Raw genomic sequence first — 21897 nt, 5'->3', positions numbered from 1 at the left:
AAAAAGGGCTGCGGGTGTAGCTTAGAGGTAGAACGCCCCTGGGTTCAATCCCCAGGGGAAGACCAGCTGCACGTGGTGGATGACAACTCAGGCATGTCAAGACTGTTTTAGTGCCAGCAGGGTTCGTACTGGAACAGGAAGCTTGCCCGCTGTGGTGGTACATGTTTGTAATCCCAGCATTCAGGAGACGGGAGGATCGCGGTTCGTGGACAGCCTCAGCTCCTTGGCAAGGCCCTTTGCAACTCAGTGAGACCCTGTTTCAAAAAACAAAGAGACTGAAAAATAGGGCTGGGGTGTAGCTCGGAGGTGGAATGCCCCTGGGTTCCATCCCCAGTACTGCAAAAACAAACAAAGAAATAAACAAGAAGCTTGCAGTGTGCCCGGAAAGCACACACGTGTGCACGTCTCCTACACAGGGAGAAGGCCTGTTTGAGGAGGGAGGGTGTGCCGGAGCACGACGAGGCACTGGCGGGACAGGCAGCCCAGCGCGTCTCCACTCAACACCCAAGAGTGAGAAAAGGCCAAGGCGCCCTCCCGAAAACGTCCAACCCCCAGGGGAGCTCGGCTGTGATCCCAGCCACTCGGAGGCTGAGGCAGGAGCTGAAAGTTCCAGGCCAGTCTGGGAAACCCAGCACGACTAAAATAAAATCAAAAGGGCTGGGTGCAGTGGTGCATGCCTGTAATTCCAGTACTTGGGAGGCTGAGACAGGAATTGCAGGTTCAAGGCCAGCAAGCCGTCACTTAGCAAGACCTCGCTTCAAAATAAAAAGGGCTGGGGGTGTAGTGCAGGAGTAGAATATCGCTGGGTTCAATCCACACAGAGCAAAAACAAACACCCTGCAGACGGCTGGTTTTGGGGAGCACGCCTGCCGTCGCAGCACTCAGGGGCCTGAGGCATGGGAACCCCAGGAGCCCAGGAATCCAAGACCAGCCTGGGCGATATAACAAGCAAAAATACCACACAGGAAAACCGCCAGACTCTTCTAAAGTCAGACTTACAGATGCCCAACAACTCAGGCACCCAAGTCCCCACCAAGAGGGACAAAGGATCAGGACCCGGTTTCAAAATAAATAATAAAAAATAGGGCAGGGGCTGTAGCTCGGAGGTTGAATGTCCAAGTTCCATCCCCAGACCCACACACACACACACACACAAAGATAAGGAGAGGGAGCTGGTGCTGCTAAGGGCAAACCGCGCCCGGCGCTCACCTCGGTAGAGAACAGAACGCATCCTGCCCTTGGGGAAAGCAAACGCTCCTTCTCCTGCTTCTATGAACCTAACTTGTGGAGCAGAAATAGAAAACACAGAAATAAGGCCCTTGTGCACAAAAAGTTTCCTGTCTTATTACAAAGGCAAACAACATAACAAGCACGATAGTCATAAGGAGAAAAAGAACACGCTCTTCCGCAGTTACCGGTTTACTCTAGGTAAGCCAGGCACGTGAAGCACGTCTTCCCCACCTGTTGCACGCTGGCGTGAAGACCGCACTGCAGCACGCAAGCGTGCGAGAGGGCTCTTGGTGGAGACAGAATCCAGGAGAGACCACAAGCTTCACAGGGGACTCTACATCCCACCGAAGGGCAGGGTGTGCTGCGCGTGGAACCCAGGGTGGTCTACATCCAAGCCACACCTCCGGCTCTATCTTATTCTTATTTTAAATCACAGTCTCACTAGATTCAAGAGCGGCTCACTACTTGCTAAGGATGTCCTTGAACTTGCGATCCTCCCTGGAGTCTCAGCCCCCCAAGTTCTGGGATTGCCGGCCTGTGCCCCCACGCCTGGCCAGGAGTGGCTAAACTTAAGACAACGTGTCCGTTCACTCTTTCTTTCTCACTTCATATTTTTCTTTTTGTAGTACTGGGTATTGAACGCAGGGCGTTCTACCTCTGAGCTCTACCTCCAGCCCTATTTTGCTGGTTTATTTATTTATAAGCAAGGTCTTATGAACTTGCAGATTGCTGAGGCTGGCCTGTGATCCTCCCATCTCAGCCTCCCAAATACTGGGCTTAAAGGCATGCACCACCAACTGGCTCACTTAATATTTTTGATAAAATTATACTACCTTTTCCCATGAATGGGAAATCTAACCTCTAAGCTACACCCCTAGCCTTTTTTATTTTGAAACAGGGTCTCACTACATTGCTGAGGGCCTTGCTAAGTTTCTGAGGCTGGCCTCATACTTAAATCCTCCTGCCTCAGCCTCCCAAGTACTGGGATTTCAGGTGTGTGCTAGCATTCCTGGCTTGAATGTATGACTTTTTGTGTATGTGTGTGGTACTGGGGTTCCTGGAAGCCCTTCTACTTCTGGGCTACACTCCCAGACCTATTTTTATACTTTTTTAAAATGTGGAAACAGGATCTCTTAACTAGCCAGCGCCGGCTGGCTTCGAACCTGCGTGATCCTCCTGTCTCTGCCTCCCAAGCGCGGGGGATTACGAGCGTGCGCCGCCACGCCTGGCGATGTATGACTTTTAAAGTCATAGGAGGTGAAGGAAGAGACAGGATCCCCTCCTGGAGGGTGGTAGAAGAGAGGGACACAAAGGGACAATGTCCCAATCCAGAAGCGAGACAGGGCCATGGCTGGGATGGGTGGGTTTCTGATGCCTGGAGACCAGGCTCTGAGGTCAGATGAAGCAGATCGGACCCTGACCCTTCCTCCCCACCCAGATGGCCAACACAGACTCTCTGAACCACCTGTCCCTCTGGAAGCTGGTGAGGACTGGGGGAGGGGGCCGGGTGGAAGTGGTGCTCACGCAGGCTGGGGTCCTCGGCTGCCCACATGCCCCGCTCAGATGAGGCCACAGATCCCAACCTCCTGGTGCCAGTGTCTGTGTGTGGAGGGCCCCAGGAGGCCCGCTGCCCCCTGCGGTCTCCCCACAGGCCACCTGTCCCCTCTCGCTTTGCCCAGCAAAGCAGGCGCAAGCCCAAGCCCTGGGCCCTGCCGTAGAGGATGGTGCAGACGCTGACTGACTGGCGAGAAGGGACGTCTCTCACAGGGACGACAGGAGTGGCAGCTGGAGGCCAGGAGGACAGGGACGTCTCTGCTCCTGCCGTCCTCCCACCAGCATCTTGTTTATTGAGGTTTATAATCAAAACATTAGAAGAAGCCACTGCTCACAGGAAATAGCAACACAGTCACCGGGTAAGCCAGGGACTAACACCAGGGCAGCACAGGCGAGTCAGGGGAGGAAAGGGTCAACAAGGAAGCTGCCAGGGTCTTTGCTTGTCCACCAGGTCCCTGGTTTCTGGTCCCATTTGGTCCTTGGAAACGCGTCTGCATCCAAACAAGTCCCACTTGGGTGGGCAGTTTGTGCCCCTCCCAAGCTGGACCGAGGGACCCCAAAGCAGATGGCTAACGGTACTGCCCACACCTGCCCCTCCAGCAGAGAGCTTCCTGGTCTCCAGAACGGTCTCCTCTTCCGACACCGGGGGTGGGGGCAGGGCTACAGGTTGTCCCACCCCAGCACAGGGCCCCTGAAGCGGAGCTGGGCTCACGGCACAGCACCACGGACAGCTCCACGCGGCCAGTCCTCCCTCCCCTCCAAGGCCCCTTCTCCTCTTCCCAGGTGCCACCACTGAACCCAGTGCTCCGGGAGCCGCTGGCCACGACACCTTCACCAATGATCGGTTCATAAGCTTGTTTTATGTAGGTTCAATAACACTGAAGGGCCATGTGGCCAACTGCGTTTCCAGGGAGCGAGCTTCCAGGGCACACATTCCCAGGGAGCACACACGGCCCAGCCGCTGGTGCAGCTCCCCGCGCTACAGAGGGCACCATTTTATTCACCCACAAAAGCAAAACTGCGAGGCTGCACAGAAGGTGTGAGGATCTGGGGCCTCAGGAAACGGACACCTGCCAGCTCTAGAGGGCCATGGGTACAGCCGCCTCCACTGCCCGGGCGGGACCTGGACGCTAAGCCTGGGCCGCCCTCGCCCCACAGCGCCCTGCCTCTAGGTGGCAGCAGGGGCTCCGCCCCGGCCTGCAGGATGACTGGGAGCGCGTGGTACCCGCAGCAGCGCAGGGGCACCAGTCTGAGGAATGAGCACGAGGGCTTGCAGGTGCCGCTCTGGCCGATAAAGCCCTTCACCCCACCTCTTCACGCCCTCGGGGCAGCTCCAGGAGACACAGCTCAGCCTAGCGTAACGCAGTCTTCATTTTCAAGAGAAGGCGACCAAACCTTGGGAATCCATGGGAGACGCAGGAGCTGGGGCTCAAGCTGAGACAGAGCCGTGTTCGTCCCAAGGCCCCGCACATCAGCGCACCCGGGGCCAGGCCTCTTCCAGCTACTGTCTACGAGGGCCCAAGGCCTCCCGGTGTGCAGCCCAGTGAAGGCAGTGTAATCCTCTCAAGGCAAGCCCGGCTCCCCCCCCCCCCCCCGTGAGCCTCCAGGACCAACCCTGTCCCCCTCGACACTGAGGGGGCTTGGCGGTGGCCATCTGAGCCCCGGAGCCCCGCAGGGCTTCCGAGACATCCAGGAAGGACACGTGGTGAGCTGCCCACGTAGAGAAGCTGCCAGGCCACCCCTATCGCAGTGCCGATTTAAGGCAATTAAAAATTTTTCCACGGAGATGATGCCCCCAGTGTATCCTGAAAGGGAAGGGGCTTTGCAGCCACAGGCCTTTCACCTGAATAGAATCACAGCATGGGCGGGAGCCTGTCAGACTAGGGTTGAAGGGTAGACTAGGTCCCGGCCACACCACGCCTCACTATCTTTCCAAAAGAATTCAACCACAGTATGAGCAGATCCGTGCACAATTCACAACAGCCAAGCTGTGCAGCCAAGACGGGTGCCCATCAACAGACGAGTAGATAGAGAAAAGGAGGGCTCTGCCCACGGGGAAGGTTCACCCGCCACAAAGGACTAGAGAATATTATACCTGAGATCAGCTGGTCTCAGAAAGTTCAGGGACAGGTGTTGTCCTGCTTTTTCTCCTCATCTGTGGAAGCCAGAGGAAAACCAGGAAACAAAGGGACTTTAGTTAAATGAAACTGACTGACCAGTAGATGGTGGGAAGGCTGGGCTGAGGGGAGGGAGAGGAGGAAGGGGATAGTTCAGATGATGCTGCCCACAGATGGAGTATCAGCACCACTGCACTGACAGGTCCTGGCAGGAGAAGGTATCACTTTGAACCTCGCTATGACACATAATCACGATGTGCCGATAAAAGCCACGCTCCTGGCCCACTGCCCACTGGGTGAGCTACTTAACCTCCCAGACCTTCAGCCTCCTCAGGGGCAAACTCGGGCGACCGGCCACTCCTGTGGTTGCCGTGGAGACCACAGGCGCCAACACGAGGTGCTCAGCACCCGGCGCTTAGTAAACACTGGCCGAGGACAAGTGAGACTGTTGTTATATTAATAACATGGAAACTTCCCATTAGCTGGGCCTTCTGAATAGTCATGGACTGGATTTTAGGCGCATTTCTTTCCAGTCCTTTTCTAGACCACTAAACCACACTGGTTAAGCAAGCGGTGGTAAAGCCATTAAAAATGAGGTTCATGTGTAACAAGAGAGAAGAACGTTCCAGTGGCACTCCCCTGGGAAGGACAGTGGAGTAGCGGCCCGGAGGGGATTCTCAGAGCAATTCTCTTGGATCTTAGACAGGGCCAGGTTACACGTGTTTAGAGTCTAAGACTTGCAAGTCCTTCCTGACAAGGTGGCACAACATTAAACACACACGCTATTTGCCAAGCCGGATTTAATCAGGGATACAAGAATGACCTAATATTAGGAAATCTATTAATACATTCATATCGATTTATAGCTCAAAAGAGAAAGGCATGATGGTCTCTGGAGACGCTGGAAGAACATTCAATAAACTTCAAAGCCAATTGCTTTTGTTTCTGTTTGGGCTCTGTGGATTGGACTCAGGGTCATGCTTCCGAGCTATGCCCCGGCCCTTTTTATGTTTTGTTTTGAAACAGGGTCTCACTACGTTGCTTGAGAGTTTCGCTAAATTGCTGAGGTCAGTCTCAAACTTGTGATGATCCTCCTGTCCCGGCCTCCCGAGGACGGGGATGATAGGTGTGTGCCACCGCACCTAGCTCGACACCTATTATTGATTTTTAAAAAATACCCTGCTAGATTTGGGGGCACAGGCCTGTGATCTCAGGAAGCCGAGACAGGAGGATGAAAAAATGGGAGAACCGCCTCAGACGCTTAGGGAGATGTCTTCTCAAAATTTAAAAAAGGGGAGGGGGCCGGGGTAATGTAGCTCAGAGGTAGACCCTCTCTGGGTTCAATCTCCAGTACTACAATAAATAAATAAATAAATAAATAAATAAATATCCATAAAATAGGAATAAACAAGTACTTCCTTAAACATAATATATATCTAAACTAGAGTTAAAAATAAATTACTTATCACAACCCACTATTATTAGCACTGTTCTAAGGATACTATGCATTGTAACTACACAACATTATAATTAGACAAACATATTAATAATAAATAATAGAATGCTGGGCATGGCGGCGCACGCTTGTCATCCCCGCGCTTGGGAGGCACAGGCAGGAGGATCGGGAAGGCCAGCCTTGCTAGCTTAAGAGACCCTGTTTCCAAATAAAAATATAAAATAGGAGCGGGCATGGTGGAGCACGCTTGTAATCCCAGCATTCGGGAGGCTGAGACCGGAGGATCGCGGTTCACGGACGGCCTCAGCTTCTTAGTGAGTCCCTTTGCAACTCAGTGAGAACCGGTTTCAAAGTAAAGAGTAAAAAATAGGGCAGGGGGTGTGGCTCAGAGATCAAATGCCCCTGGGTTCCATCCCCAGACCCCACCCCACTATATATATATATATATATATATATATATATATATACATACATACATATATACATATATATATATATATGTAGGTAGATTGATAGATAGATAATAGGCCTGGGAGTGTAGCCCAAAGGTAGTAAAGTGTTTCCAGTACCACCAAAAAAAAAAAGAAGAATAGATTGTGGTGGACGCAGGCAATCCCAGTACTGTGAGCTAGCACAGGAGGGCAGGAGGGCCACAGGTTCACCTCCAACAAGGAGGCTGCGGGGCCCGGGGTCAGCTCTGCCCCCACGGAGCTCCCAGGCACAGGCCCATCAATGAGTAACAGAGCAGCTGCGGCAGGAGCCGGCCCCTGACCTGACTGGCCAGCAGTGCCCAGGGGGGCACGTGTTATTCGGGTGCTCAGGGGAAACTGCAAGTTAGTGCAAATGGGGCGGGTCAGCACTCTAGACAGGCCTGGGGAGGTCAGCGGAAAGGTGGGCGGCAGGAGCCAGCGCTGGGGACCTGACCTCGGGCCTCCTAGCTAGGCCAGCAGTGGGCGCTTATCCTCTGAGTGTGGGGGCCAGAAGGGTTGGGTACTGGGACGGTGTCTCTGTGCTGTGGCACCTGTCCATCCCGGGCAAGGGCCTCGGGGGAGCGCCCTTGGTCAACAGTGGACTGTGCTCAGCTCTGGCCACCTGGTTTCCTTGAGTCCAGGGCACCTTGAGAGAGTGCCCTCTGGACACTCCCCGCCTGCCCGCCCGCCCGCCTGCCCATCGCGCGCCGTGGCAGGATGAACAGGCTTCTGTGGCTCTCAATTGGCCTTTCATTGCCTCCGGGCACAAAGCACAAAGGAACTGCCCTGCCGAGGCCCTCGGACGAAGAACTGGGCAGTCAGGTGCCCTCCTGAGGGACCGGCCCGAGGGCCTGGGGTTTTCATGGTGTGAGGAGACTGGGTCAGCACAGGCCTAAAACTCTACCTTGCCCAGTTCCCTGTCTTCTTTAGGAAAAAGACCAGGCCTTCACCAGACCAGCCAGGCCCTCCAGAAGGCCCAGGACTGCCGTGTGGCCCCAAGGCTGCGGCTAGCCTCGGCCCTTCTGCTCTGCCCAAACGCTGGGCACCTCTGTGTGACTAGGCTCCCTCGCTTGGTGGTTTCTGACATGGCCGACGGGGGCAGCTCTGTCACCACGTCCCAGGGCGCACCCTGCCACCCACCCCTCACCACTAAGTGGCTGGGCCCTGCAAGGCTAGCACGTGCCACTTGCACCCAGGTGCCAGCGCCCACCTGAGCTGCTGGGCCTTGTGACGGCATGCCCTGAGGACACTGGGGTGCAGGGCTCGACACCTGCCTGATGTTACTGCCGTGTGCCGCAGGCCCGGCCATCACGCCACTTCTCAGCTGTGCATAGGGCATTCCCCTGCTCCTCACAGCTGTCCATCAGGGCCCTGCACCTTGCAGGGCAGGGTGTCCTGGCCCCCAGCACAGGGCAAAGACCACAGGGCACCCAGTGAAACTGGGGGGAATAAATACGACTGCCTCAGAGGACCAAAGCGGGTTTTGTTTTGGGGTTTTTTTTTAGGTACTGGGGGTGAAACCCAGGGGCATTCTACCTCTGAACTACATCTCCAGACCTATTTTTTATTATGTTGAAACAGGGTCTCACTAAGTTGTGGAGGGCCTAAGTAGCTGAGGCTGGCCGGGAACCTGCGATCCTCCGGTCTCAGCCTCCCAAGTACTGGGATGACACACATGTGCTACCACTCCTGGCTTTTTTTTTTTTTTTAAACAGGGTCTTACTAAGTTTCTGAGGGCCTTGCTAAGTTGTTACGGTTGTCCTCAACCTTTGAACCTCCTGTCTCAGCCTCCCAAGTACAGGGATTACAGGTATGTACCACCACGCCTAGCTCCAAAGCGGCTTTACACTCCTCCTGAGTCGCCTTGCTTGTAACCCCTTGCACAATGCTGTGAAATCCTCAGGGCACTGTGGCCTCTGCAGGAGCACATTCCACAGCTCAGGAGGCCCAGGCCTGAAGCCCGGGCTGCCCAGCACATTAGTGACGGAGCTGAGGCCCACGCAGTTCTGCACCCACACTGTGCCCAGCAGAGTGTGGCCCTGGGTACACCAAGGTCCCTTTCAGGGTGGTAGGGGTTTCCGCCAGAGGGGCCCGCTAGGTCACAGTTCCCACAGAGGTCCTTCATTCTCCCTCCGCCATGGTAGTCCCACAGCCCAAGGCTGCAGTCTCATGACCAGCCTCTGCCCTCCCCCTCACTGCCCACGGGCCGTCTCCAGGGCCCACAGCTTGCCCACGCACGGCTTGCAGGCAGAAACAGCAGCTCTGACTCAAATCCCCAGCTCCGAGCTCATCCTCCTGTGGCCACATCTACTTCCTAAATCGCTGCTTTTCTGACACAGAAAACGGCCCCGTCCACACTGCCAGGCCGCCTGTTCCCCTGTGTCATTCCTTGGGCTTTACTGCACCTGAAAAGTGCCTGTCCATTGGGAGGCGCGAACCAGCAACGCGGGTCCACCCAGGGCAGGTCACCAGGCCACAGTCCATCGCTGCTCCCTCCTGTGGCCCCCACCCTGGGGCCGCGTGGCACGGGCGAGTCATAGGACCTCAGAGCCCAGAACCCCTCTGCAGCCTCCTCCTGGGTCAGCGTGGATCCGGGACGTTGGCCAAGCCTCGGCCCTTGCCAATGCACCCCTCGCTCACCCAGCCTGCACACTGAGCCAGGGTCTGGGCTGGAGTCACAAGGGCCCCACGGCCATGAGTCCCAGTGTCCACACTCTGTCCTGTCAGCTCTCTGCAGGGTCCCAGGCCTGGACCTGTGCAGCCTAGGCACTTCCCAGAACGAGGACCGGGGCACTTCTGGGCTTGTGCAGGGCCCAAGGGCCACTCACTTTGGCTGGTCTGTCCTTTTTTTTTTTCATAGTACCTGTGGATTTAACCCAGGGCATTTTACCTCTGAGACGTAGAAGTGAGAAGCCCCGAGTCCTATTTAATTTTTAATTTTGAAACAGGGTCTCACTAAATTGCTGAGAGCCCAAGTAGCTGAGGCAATCCTCCTGTCTCAACCTCCCAAGTACTGAGATTACAAGCATGTACCACCACGCCTGGACTGGCCTATATTCAAAACCATCTAGCCTAGCCGGGCACGGTGGCGCACACTTGTCATCCCAGCATTCGGGAGGCTGAGACAGGAGGATCATGGTTTGCGGACAGCCTCAGCTACTTAGTGAGGCCCTTTGCAACTCAATGAGACCCTGTTTCAAAATAAAGGATAAAAAATAGGGCAGGGGGTGCAGCTCAGAGGTAGAATGTCCCTGGGTTCCATCCTCAGCAACCCCCCACCCCACAAATCTAGCGTACTCCCTCTGGGGGCTAGACTAAGCCAAGCACAGCCACTGCACCCTGGACGGCCTCTCTCCAGCTGGCTCCGACCTGGGCTCGCAGCCCAGTCCCAGGCTCCCTGCTAAGCAGCTCCCTCCTGCGAAGGCCCTCCCGCTCGGTCCTCAGGCACGTCCTCCTCGCTCTCTCTGTGACCTGCTTCACTGTGGAAACCAGGGCAGTGGCACTGGGCTCCCCTCACGTGCTAGGCCAGGAGGGGCCTTCAGGACGAAAGTGGGGCGGCTGCACCTCGGAGACATGGTGCATCTGAACATGAAAATGGACGGGCCCAAGTAGGGAACGAGGTTCCGAGCCCACTGTGGCCACGGGACTCTGAGCAAGCGCCTGCACCCCCAAGTCTCTCCGGCCCTGCGTGTCAAGGGGGCGATGTCCCTCCGCCCCCAGGCTGCAGGACAAGATGCTGTGTGCTGCCCACACGGCACAGGCGCTGGGAGGGGGCAGCACATCCCGCCTCTGCAGCAGCCCCACCCACACAAGATGACCTCATCCCCAGGCGGATTCACCCGCCCAGGGAGAGGACTCTGGAGTCCCACAGCAGTGGGCGGGCCACCAAGGATCTCAGACCTGCAGCGTGGGGGCCCACCTGAAGTCACCGCGTCACAGGCGGTGAGCGGCAGGGCTCGGAGGGACCGGGAGACATGTGCCTGCGTCTTTCCCCTCTGTTGAGCAACAGGCTTTTGGGGTGGCGCCCGACTGGCGTGACCCAGGTGCCTTCCCTCCTATTTGCATAAGAGGAAACTGAGAGCCCAGGGGACAGGGCTTCCCCCACAGGCCGGGCTGGTCACCAGCCAAGGGCTGCATCCTCGGGCCCTATGCCTGTCCCTCACTGGAGCAGTGAAGGCCCCAGTCTGCCCAGGGAGCTGTAGGATTTCAGACCTTTGCGTTCTGGCTCTGGCTGTGCTCAGGTGCCCTGTGGGTAGAAACCCCACTTGTGGCCCAGCTCCGCAGAACCTGGCACTCTCTCTGCTCCACAGACCCCTCCGCCAGCCTACCACCCCACAGCACATGTTGCTGCACTCGGGCATCACCGCCCTGAGCTGGCACAAGGGGCACGGGCCCGCTCCATCCCTGCCCTGAAGGAAGCCAGCAGGAAGAAGCCTGCTGAGGTCACGCGGTCACGGAGGCCACATGGTCACGGGGTGCGGCAGGCATTCTGCCCCGGCAGCAGGGGCAGTGGGCAGCCAGTCCATCAGGGGTCAGGAGAAGGCTACAGAGGGTCTCTCTGCTGAGCCCCACCCTAACACACACATGGCAAGGACTGCGATCTGGGCAGAAGGAACAGCTGGGTGGAGGGACCTCGGGAACCCGGGGGTCTGTAGCTGGGGCTTGGGCCACAGGGGTCTTGAGCCTTCTGCCCCGCAGGCGTCAAGAGGTCACTAAAGGTGTGGGCGGCAGAGGTGACGGTCACGAGCTGCTATTGGGACGGGCATGACGGCCGTGGGGTGAGGAAGACCACCTGGGCTTGCTGTTCCAAGAGTGCGGATGGCAGCGAGTCCCCTCGGGCAGGATGAGCTGAGGAACCCGCAGCACGTTCAGGTGGACACAGGTGTCCAAAGCACCACTGGTGATGAGGCTTCAGGACGCCACCCAAAATGTGACGCCTTGGAGTCTGAGAACACAGGAGCAAGAAGCAGGGGAAGGTGCTCCCCAAGCCCAGAGGAAAGGAGGACGGCGCGGAGGACTCGCTGACTCTGCCTGGTCACGAGCAGCAGAGCACGCCTTACCAAATCCACGACCGTCACTCTCACCAGTCCTAGCTTGGAAGCTCCCAGGCTTGCCCTGACCTCCAGGTCTCACTGCCTCACAAAGGTTCACTGCGTAAACCTGCGTAGTCGGGCATGGTGGCGCTCACTTGTAATCCCCGCGCTTGGGAGGCGGAGACAGAAGGATCGCAGGTTCGAAGCCAGCCGCACTGCCTTAAAAGACCCTGTTTCCAAAAATAAAAATATAAAAAAAAAATAGGTCTGGGAGTGTAGCCTGGAGGTAGAAGGGCTTCCAGGAACCTCAATATCACCAAAAAAAAAAAAAAAGTAAACCTGCGCACACGTTTGTGTAACCTGCCTTTGTTATGGGACCTCAACCGTGATCCTAAGATGGGGAGACAAACTGTTGGCAGGGGCCTGAACATCCGGCAGGTCTGTGGCATGAGGACCGGACACCGTTACTGCCCTCCCGGTGAGCTCACGCTCCAGGGTCAGGCCAGGGACCATAGATCCTGCAGAAGAGAAACCGCGGAGGGCAGGAGACAGGAGGAGGGCGAAGGCCTGTGTGGCTGCAGGTGCAAAGGTGCCCATGAAGCAATGTTTAGAGAGAACTCAAGACAGAAGCTGAGGTCAGCGCCGCCCTGCTCAGGGCCTCCCTGCCCCGCGCCTTCTGTCCCCTGTGAAGTGGGACAGCACCCCTGTGCCCTGCAGTCAGGACAAGTGAGAGCAGGACAGAGCCCCTTGTAAAAACTGGTTTTTTTATATCGCAAAAAATTGCAGTATCACAAAAAAGGCCTTTTTCTCTAACTGTATAGACAATCCCTGCTTTTCACAAAAGACTAGTTTTATATTCTACTCTTCTCCCTTTCTCTGTCAAAAGTATTATCCCAAGTGTGAGACGCATTTTTCAACATTCAAAGCACTTCCAAATGCACAGGACTTTCACGATGAACAGTATCTTACTTCTACCTACAAAACAAAGACTAGTGCTTGGGGACCAGATGGCAGCCCCTAAGAAATAGCCTCCCAAGGTTACTAGCCAAATACACAAACTTTTTCATATATAAAAAGATTCTTTGCAGCCGGGTGTGGTGACACACGCTTTTAATCCCAGCATTCAGGAGGCTGAGAAAGGAACGCGGTTCCTAGACAGCCTCAGCTACTTAGTGATGCCCTCTGCAACTTAGTGAGACCATGTTTCAAAATAAAGAATACAAAATAGCCGGGCGTGGTGGCTCATGCTTGTAATCCCAGCATTTGGGAGGCTGAGACTGGAGGATCCAGGTTCGCGGACAGCCTCAGCTACTTAGTGAGGCCCTCTGCAACTCAGTGAGACCCAGCTTCAAAATAAAGAATAAAAAATAGGGCAGGGGCTGTAGCTCAGAGGTCAAATGCCCCTGGGTTCCATCCCCAGACTGGCAAAAAAAAAAAAAAATCTGGGGGTGTAGTTTGGAGGTAGAATGCCCCTGAGTGCAATCACCAGTACAGCAAAATAAACAAATAAATAAATAAATAAATAAATAAATAACTGGGCATGGTGGCACATGCTTGTAATCCCAGCATTCAGGAGGCTGAGACAGGAGGGTTGGAGGTTCGCAACCAGCCTCAGCTACTTAGTGAGGCCCTTTGCAACTCAGTGAGACCCTGTCTCAAAATAAAGAATAAAAAATAGGGCTGGGAATGTAGCCTGGAGGTAGAATGCCCTTGGGTTCAATCCCTGGTACCCCCCCACAAAATAATAATAATAATAATAATAATAATAATAATAATAAATAATGAAGATATTTGGAGTTTGAACATGGGAAATGTTTTAGAAATTTTAAGTGAAAATGTGTGAATAAGAAACTTTCTGAAGCTGGGCATGGTGGAGTATGCCTTTAATCCCAGTACTTGGAAGGCTGAGACAGGAGGATCACAGGTTCAAAGCCAGCCTCAGCACTGTAGTAAGACCCTCAGCAACTTAACAAGACCCTGGTTCAAAAGAAAAAGTAAAAAGAGTGAGGCCAGGCATGGTGGCGCCCATTGTCATCCCAGCATTCAGGAGGCAGAGACTAGAGGATCGTGGTTCGCGGGCAGCCTCAGCTACTTAGCGAGGCCCTCCGCACCTCAGTGAGACCCTGTTTCAAAAAAAGGCTAAAAAAATAGGGCTGGGGTATATCTCAGAGGTACAATGCCCCTGGGTTCCATCCCCAGTAGCATAAAAAAAGAAAAGAAAAGAAAAGAGCTAGAGATGTAGCTCAAAGGTAGAACACCCACGGGTTCAATCCCCAGCACAAGAAAGAAAAAGAAGAAAAGAAAAAATTTTCTGTACAGAATGCCAAATATCAAGTATTCTGCTTCCCACCTTTGCAATACTGGAGGTGGAGCCCAGGGGCACTCTACCACGTGGCTATCCCCTTTTGAGACGGGGTCTCATTAAGTTGTCTGGGCTGGCCTCACACTCGTGACCCTCTCGCCTCAGGCTTTGAAAAGATTGGAGGGCAAGACCTTGCAGAGTTCACAGTGTGTTTCTTTTCTTTTCTTTTTTTCTTTTTTTGGTGGTTCTGGGGTTCCTGGAAGCCCTTCTACCTCCGGGCTACGCTCCCAGACCTATTTTAACATTTTTATTTGGAAACAGGGTCTCCTGAGCCAGCGCGCGCGGCTGGCTTCGAACCTGCGCGATCCTCCTGTCTCCGCCTCCCCAGCGCGGGGATGACAAGCGTGCGCCACCACGCCCGGCCACAGTGTGTTTCTAAGTAACAGACATATGAGTACTTTTTTCCTTCTTTATTCTGTTTTCCAGGCTCGTAATGTGCGTGCAACTCTTTCAGTTGGAAACTATTTGCTTTGGGATTTTGAGGAGTTTTTAGACACGTGCCCTGCTGGGCTTCTGCTGAGCAGCCTCGTGGCTTAGCTGACGCTCACCACCCCAGCGGCTCTGAGGAGCCCCCGGTCAGAAGGCTGAAAGCCAGAGGGGACAAGCCCCAGGTCCTCACCAGCCGGGGTGGTGCCAGCCTGGCTGCTGCGTCTTCAGAGCGCAAGGCCCCGAAGGGCACAGGTCTCTGCCTCAGGAGGTCTCCCAGGCTGCTCCAGCCCAGGAGCGGGGAGAGGCCGGAACCCACAGGGTTTAAAATAGGCCCAGAAACCGAAAGCCGCCCTGCCACCAGCCCAAACGCCACACTTCCTCCCTGCCATGCTGGTCCCCCGCCAGCCCCTCGCCAGCCCCGACTGCTTAGGACTGGGGGGCTGCAGAGGCCCAGGGAACCCAGGGAGACCATCTCGAGTCACTACAGAGCAACCTGAGCTTCAGGGCACAAATACAACCATTCTGCTCTGGAGCAGATGCTGAGCCAGATGTTCCGTATCCTCAACAGCGACGGCTACAGCAGCTTGGCCTGCGCTGGACTCTGCCACGGCTGATTCACGGCCTGCCGCTTCTCCACGCATCCGCATCCCGGCACTCTGTGTCCACTCACAGGCGGGACACTAAGGCCTCCTGAAGGCTGCAGTGCCAGGCCAGCACCCAGTCATCCACTCCAGCTGCATTTCCCACTGGGCCCCCACCAAACCCCACCTGCCAGTTACACCAGCTGCACTGTGCCCAGGAAAAAGGCAGAGGGAGCCAGGCATGGCAGTGCGTGCCTGCAAGCCCAGTACTTAGGAGGCTGAGACAGGAGCACTGCAGGCTACAGGTCGGCCTCAGCAACTTAGTGAGACACTGTTTCAAAATAAAAGGGAGGGGGTATAACTCAGAGGTAGGGTACCCCTGGGTTCAATCCCCAGTACCAGAAGAACGGGCCCCTAAACACACAAGGCACACAGGCTGGTTCCAGTCCAGCAGGTGGCCCTGGGGGCTGATGCACAGTGGTGTGGCCCAGAGCAGGGTGACAGGCACCCCCCCCCCCACCGCTGGCCTGTTCCATGAACCATCTCCAGGTGCCACCCGCATCTGACAGGTCTTGGCTGCAATCCAGCCTCCTGAGCTTGGAAGAGCCTCTTTCCTCTTGAAGCTTGACTTCCTCCCCTGCAAAATAGGGTAATGACAGAGCTTCCCTCTGCTGGAGCGGGGTAAAAGGCAACCTGCAGGTGCAGACAGTTGGCCCACAGGCCACACCTGCACACTCCGAGGCCCCCAGGACTCTACTCCAGCCTCGCCTCCCACAGGCCTCCCAGCCACCTGAGCCCCGTGAGCCTCGGCTCCTCCAACCATGCGGGTCGCGCCAGCCTCGGCCCTGCTCAGAACCCCACCCCGGGCAGCACTGGAGGCCCCAGTTCCTTCTCAGCGGCCTCTCTGGCCTGCTGGGCGCACACAGGGCTGCTGGGCCCTTCCTAATCCATCTCGGCCACGCAGTCACCCAGGCTGCGCCCTGAGCCCGGGGCTGTCAGCGCTCTGAGGACGGCGTGGCGCAGGCCAGCCCTCTCTACCCTCGCAGCTGGGTCAGTGCTGTCCTCCAAACACCTGGAGACGGAGTGTAACGAGACCAGCCTGGCGCTTATTTCAAGAATAAAACGCAAGAATGAACAAGGCTCCTTTTGACCTGCAGCATCCAGGCCCAGTGAGGCCCTGCCCACCCCCCAGGAGAACACCCAGGCACTGGTGGCTCCAAGCAGCTGGGCCAAGGCGGGACTCGAGGCCAGAGGGGGCCACAGGCCCCACCCTCTCACCCAGACTCTCAGGGCTCACAGGGTCATGAGAGGGATGCTGCCCCTTGAGAGGGGCCCTGACTGCTTGGCTGGCATCCGGGGCCCCGGGAGCAGGGCAGGTTCTGCCCACCTGTGGCCTAGATGTCTGCATTGCACAGGTGGGCACTGAGCCACCTGATGAGTCTCAGAGCAGAGACTCCAAAGCCTATGGGCACAGTAGCGCACGCTTCTACACCCGTACTTAGGAGGCGGAGACAGGAGGATCACAGGTTCCAGGCCAGTCTCAGCAGCTTAGCAAGACCCTGCTTCAAAAGAAGGGCTGGGGTACAGATCAGAGGTAGTGTGCCTCGCCCCCCCCCCAAGAGAGAGCACGAGACGCCGAGCCCTACAGAAGCTGCCTCAGCCAGCCGCCCTGGTGTATTGTTCTCCTGGAGTTTCCTGTAGAAGGGGTATCAAGTCCTACTTGGGCTGGCCACAGCCCTGCCTGCAGAGACTCGTCCTCCCACCAAGAAGGGATGGGAGCAGCCCCACCTGGCACAAAGCAAAGCTCAAGACCTGCTTCTAAGCTGGACCTGTAACATCAGTACTTGGTTTGAGAGTAATCAGCAATTCAGGAAGATGGTCAGCAGCTTAGCAAGACCCTGTTTCAAAATAAAAAATAGAGGCCGGGCGTGGTGGCGCACGCTTGTAATCCCCGCGCTTGGGAGGCGGAGACAGGAGGATCGCGCAGGTTTGAAGCCAGCCGCGCTGGCGTAAGAGACCCTGTTTCAAAAATATAAAATAGGTCTGGGAGTGTAGCCCGGAGGTAGAAGGGCTTCCAGGAACCCAAGTACCACCAAAAAAAAAAAAAAAAAAAAAAAAAAAATTAAAATTAAAAATAAATAAAAATAAATAAAAAATAGAGCCAGGCCTGGTGGGCACGCTTGTCATCCCAGCACTCGGGAGGCTGAAACCAGAGGATTCACAGACAGCCTCAGCTACTTAGTGAGGCCTCTGCAACTCAGTGAGACCCTGTTTCAAAATAAAGAATGAAAAATAGGGCTGGGGGTGTAGCTCGGAGGTAGAATGCCCCTGGGTTCCATCCCCAGTACTGTAAAATAAATAAATAAAATAAAAATAAGGCTGGGAATGTGGCTTAGATGGTTTCCATCCTCAGTGTGTGTGTGTGTGTGTGTGTGTGTGTGTGTGTGTGTGTGTGTGTACCCACTTCCATTACAAAGGCCACCATGGACAAAGTCAAAAGACAGGTTTCTATCTACGCAGTGCCTTTCATGGTGAGAGCCAGTAGTTCTGCCCAACTCACAGACAGACACTGACTCAGAGATGACACCAGCTTGCCCAAAGGCTCCCGTGACACCTTCAAAACCACCTCAGAGAACGTGGCACAGCTCTGAGCAGCCTCAGCTTTAATTAGACACCACCACCGAAAATCTGGCCAATTTCAATTCATTCATAATGGGCTCGGGTGCCGTTCAGTGGTAGTTCACGCTTAGCAGGCTGGAGGCCCTGGGTTCCATCCCCAGCACCCCCCCCCAAAAAAAAAAACACCATTCATAAATCTAGCAGGCTGCCAAAGCTATAAGGCGGGGATAATAAAACATAATCCAAAAGGGGGCACAAACCAAAAACAAAACCGTAAACCTGACCCCACGGGCTAAGAGGGCCAAATGACTGTGACGCAGGTGTGCGGTACTCTGCAGGTGTTCTGGGTTCCCACAGGCTGGGTGCTCGCGCCGACCCACAGGCCCCAGCTCTGCTTTGGGCAGAAGCACCTGCAAAGCTCGCCCCTCTCTGATCATCAAGTTTCTCATGTGAAACATGAAAGGGGGGCCCGTGGGGACTCCACTGTCCTTAGCCATCCACACCCTTCATCTGCCGGCTCAGATACTCTTTGATGTGTTCACTAGACGTTTACTGGGTACACGCTCATACACGCTCCACATTAGGCACCGAGAGACTCAGAGCGGGCAGTGCCCTGGAGGAGCTCACGGCCTCCGCCGGCCCAGCACACAGAGAACAGCAGGACTGGAGATGGGGCAGACCTGCAATGCTTGGGGACCATGCGCGGGGCCGCTCGCTGGACAGACATCACACACGGAAGCCCGGGGCACGCGGACGAGAGAGGACCGAGTTCAGGAGCCGGTGACGGGGGAGCCCATGCAGGTGGGGAGATCCCAGGCAGGGAGAGGAGACAGGAGGTGACCGTGAGCTGGCCCGGCTGGGATGTGTGATGGGCAAGGGTGTCACGCCAGCCAGGGGTCCATCAGCTGTGCCACTTCCCCACTGGCCGTCCCTGGGCCAGGCTGTCGGAATGGAAGTGCTGGAGCACGCACAGAGCACTTGGCATGTATTATGTGCCCAGTAAAGGCTAGGTGCCATTATGACTGTTTTGGGGGGATGGCCTTGCAGGCTCCTTGGGGGCAAAAGGAGCCTGCAGGTCAAGGCTGCTGAGGACAGTGGAGTGTAGCACAGGTGTGGGGAGGGGCTGCTGGGAGCCGCTGAGCACACGGGGCTAAGGAGCCGGCAGCAGATGGTCCCCAGACCCCTCCCAGTTCAGACATCCCATGCCAGGTGACAGGTGGGCCTGCCAGGCTGACACACAGTAGGTGCTCAAGGAGCCATGCTGGATGAATTAATGAGGCTCTCCACACTCTGCTCAAAGCTGTATGTGGTCACCTTTTGGGTGACAAAACCAATAAAACCTATTCTTGCCCATCCCCGCTCCCCACTTCAGAACCACCCAGCGTGCGTCCCGCCAGGGCGGGCTGGGACCTGCTGACCAAGAACTCTTGCTAAGCCTGCCTTCTGCAAAAAGGATTCGGATGTTCGCCCTCTTCACCCAGCCTATAGGGCGTGGCCTGCTGGGGCCTGAGCAGCCTGGGCGCTGCGACCTGGTGGGGGGGTGCGTCTCTCCCTTGGGACTCAGTATCTCCAAAGGTGAATAAAAGGGGAGCCCTGGTAGGACCTGGGTGGCTGCTGTCCTGTTAGAAATCCCAGAGCTGGGCAGGGGTGAGGGGCTGCCGACAACGTGCAATGAAGTCATTCCCTGCCTGGAGGAGGGAGGGGTCTTTCCATGGAGAAATGACAACTGGAGACCAGGGGAGGGGGCTCCTTCCGCTCGGGTCTGGCAGACCCATCAGTATGGATTACCTCACGCCCAGCCAGGCCTGGAGACCCCACCCACACCTGCAGTCCCTGCCCTTTCAAACAATAAGCACCCAGCCCACCCCACCCCAGCTGATGTATGACTACACCCTCCTTAATCACACCTAAAGCGGCAGCGAGCCCGGGGCCAGCCAGTGGGTCCAGGGCACCAAGGCCAACAGGTCCCTGGTACAGCTAATGGACGAGGGCAGGCGGGTGCAGAAAAACAAAGGCTTCAGCAAGCCAGAGCGTGGCCCTCGTGAGAGCTGGGGATGGGCACCCTGGCAGGGCCCGGGGTCTCCCCAGGTCTTACATGCAGGCTCCCGGAGGCAGCACCGAGACTCCCAGGAGGTCTTCCTGGAGAAGGGAGGGCACTTGCAGAACGGAAGAGGAAGGAAGAAGAGACAGAGAGGAGAGGGAGACACTGAATGACCCAAGAAGCAGAAAGAGACGCGAATGGACTCGAGGAGTGCAGGGCGCTCGAGGTGCCCACAGAGTCGGATATACAGGGACACAGTTAAGACCCAGAGGTGGGGCCACGGGGGCCCACGGAGGCTACGGCCGGCACAGACGCACAGGGATGAATCGCAGGGACAGCCACGCGGAGGTGGGCAAGCAGGGACAGACAGCCGAGGGTGGGCGCAGGGACAGACAGCCGAGGGTGGGCGCGCAGGGACAGACAGCCGAGGGTGGGAGCGCAGGGACAGACAGCTGAGGGTGGGCGCGCAGGGACAGACAGCCAGGGGGGGCGCAGGGACAGACAGCCAGGGGGGCGCGCAGGGACAGACAGCCAGGGGGGCGCAGGGACAGACAGCCGAGGGTGGGCGCGCAGGGACAGACAGCCAGGGGGGCGCAGGGACAGACAGCCGAGGGGGGCGCAGGGACAGACAGTCAGGGGGGCGCAGGGACAGACAGCCGAGGGGGGCGCAGGGACAGACAGTCAGGGGGGCGCAGGGACAGACAGCCGGGGGGGGCGCAGGGACAGACAGTCAGGGGGGCGCAGGGACAGACAGCCAGGGGGGCGCAGGGACAGACAGCCGGGGGGCGCAGGGACAGACAGCCGAGGGTGGGCGCGCAGGGACAGACAGCCGGGGGGCGCGCCCCGCCCGCCGGCCACTCACCGAGGCCGCAGACCTCGCGGCGCAGGCCGAGCCGGCCGCGCTCCTCCGCTATGGCGCGCAGCATGCGCTGCAGCGAGCGCTCCTCGGCCTCGGCGCCGCCCGCGGGCTCCGGGGACACGGCGGCGGGCAGGCCGGGCGGCCCGGCCCGGAGCCCCGCGGGCGCGGCCGCAGAGGCACTGGCCCGGCCCGGCGGCCGCGCGGAGGCCATGCCGGGCCCCGGCTCATCGCCCGCGCCGCGCCCGCGGGGGCCCCCGGCGCGCCCCGCCGCCCGCGCCCCGCCGCCGCCCGCCGCCAGCACCAGTGAAGCCACAATCGGCTTTTGTGCGCGTCGCCGCCGCCGCCGCCGCCCGCCGCCAGCACCAGTGAAGCCACAATCGGCTTTTGTGCGCGTCGCCGCCGCCGCCGCCGCCCGCCGAGCCGACTGAGACCGGCGCGCTCCGCGCCGCCGCCGCCCGCGCGCCCCCGCGAGGCCCGCCTCCTCCTCCAGGGCGCGCCCCCGCCGGAGGCCTGCCCCTGCCGCTGGCCCCGCCCCGCGCCCCGGCCCCGCCTCCGCCGTACAGGCCCCGCCCCCGCCATCCGGGTCCCGCCCCCGCCGCCAGGCCCTGCCCCTGCCGCTGGCCCCGCCCCGCCCGCCCCGCCTCCCCTCCCAGGCCCCGCCTCCACCGTTCAGGCCCCGCCTCCGCCATCCGGGCCCCGCCCCTGCCGCCAGGCCCTGCGCCGCTCGACTCTCTAGCGCCCTCCAGTCCCCGCCCCTGTCAGCAATGCCCCGCCCCAAACCACCTTCGGGCTGCCCTGGCCCGCCCTTGCCACCCAGGCCCCGCCTCCGCCGCTCAGGCCCCGCCCTTGCCACCCAGGCCCCGCCTCCGCCGCTCAGGCCCCGCCCTTGCCACCCAGGCCCCGCCTCCGCCGCTCAGGCCCCGCCCTTGCCACCCAGGCCCCGCCTCCGCCGTTCAGGCCCCGCCCTTGCCGCCCAGGCCCCGCCTCCGCCGTTCAGGCCCCGCCCTTGCCGCCCAGGCCCCGCCTCCGCCGCGGCGAGTCCGTGCTGGCCCCGCCCACGTCCGGACGGCAGGTTTGCCGGCTAGAGTCCACGGCGTCCCACTTCGAGCCCCCGCCCCGTGTGGTCTGTGGGCCGTCCCAGGCCCC

The 21897-nt window shown here is 57.9% G+C and overlaps 1 protein-coding gene across 2 annotated transcripts in view; it reads right to left on the bottom strand.

Annotated features, from left to right (window-relative positions):
* Positions 1 to 20962, bottom strand: part of KIAA0930 — a gene marked incomplete at both ends in the record, with an annotated part of 33064 nt that extends 12102 nt beyond the window's left edge. The window contains one exon of one of the 2 annotated variants that reach the window (XM_080706014.1): positions 20755 to 20962. In XM_080706014.1, the coding sequence (XP_080562140.1) occupies positions 20755 to 20962 (208 nt within the window). The remainder of the gene's footprint in view (positions 1 to 20754) is intronic. The other variant, XM_080706015.1, reaches the window with a different exon arrangement.
* Between the last annotated feature and the right edge of the window lie 935 nt (positions 20963 to 21897).

The sequence above is a fragment of the Muscardinus avellanarius genome (assembly GCF_963383645.1).
Source record: "Muscardinus avellanarius genome assembly, chromosome: 11".
Classification (NCBI taxonomy): Eukaryota; Metazoa; Chordata; class Mammalia; order Rodentia; family Gliridae; genus Muscardinus; species Muscardinus avellanarius.
Note: the sequence above shows the minus strand (reverse complement) of the source record. Positions and strands in the feature narration are given on the sequence as shown.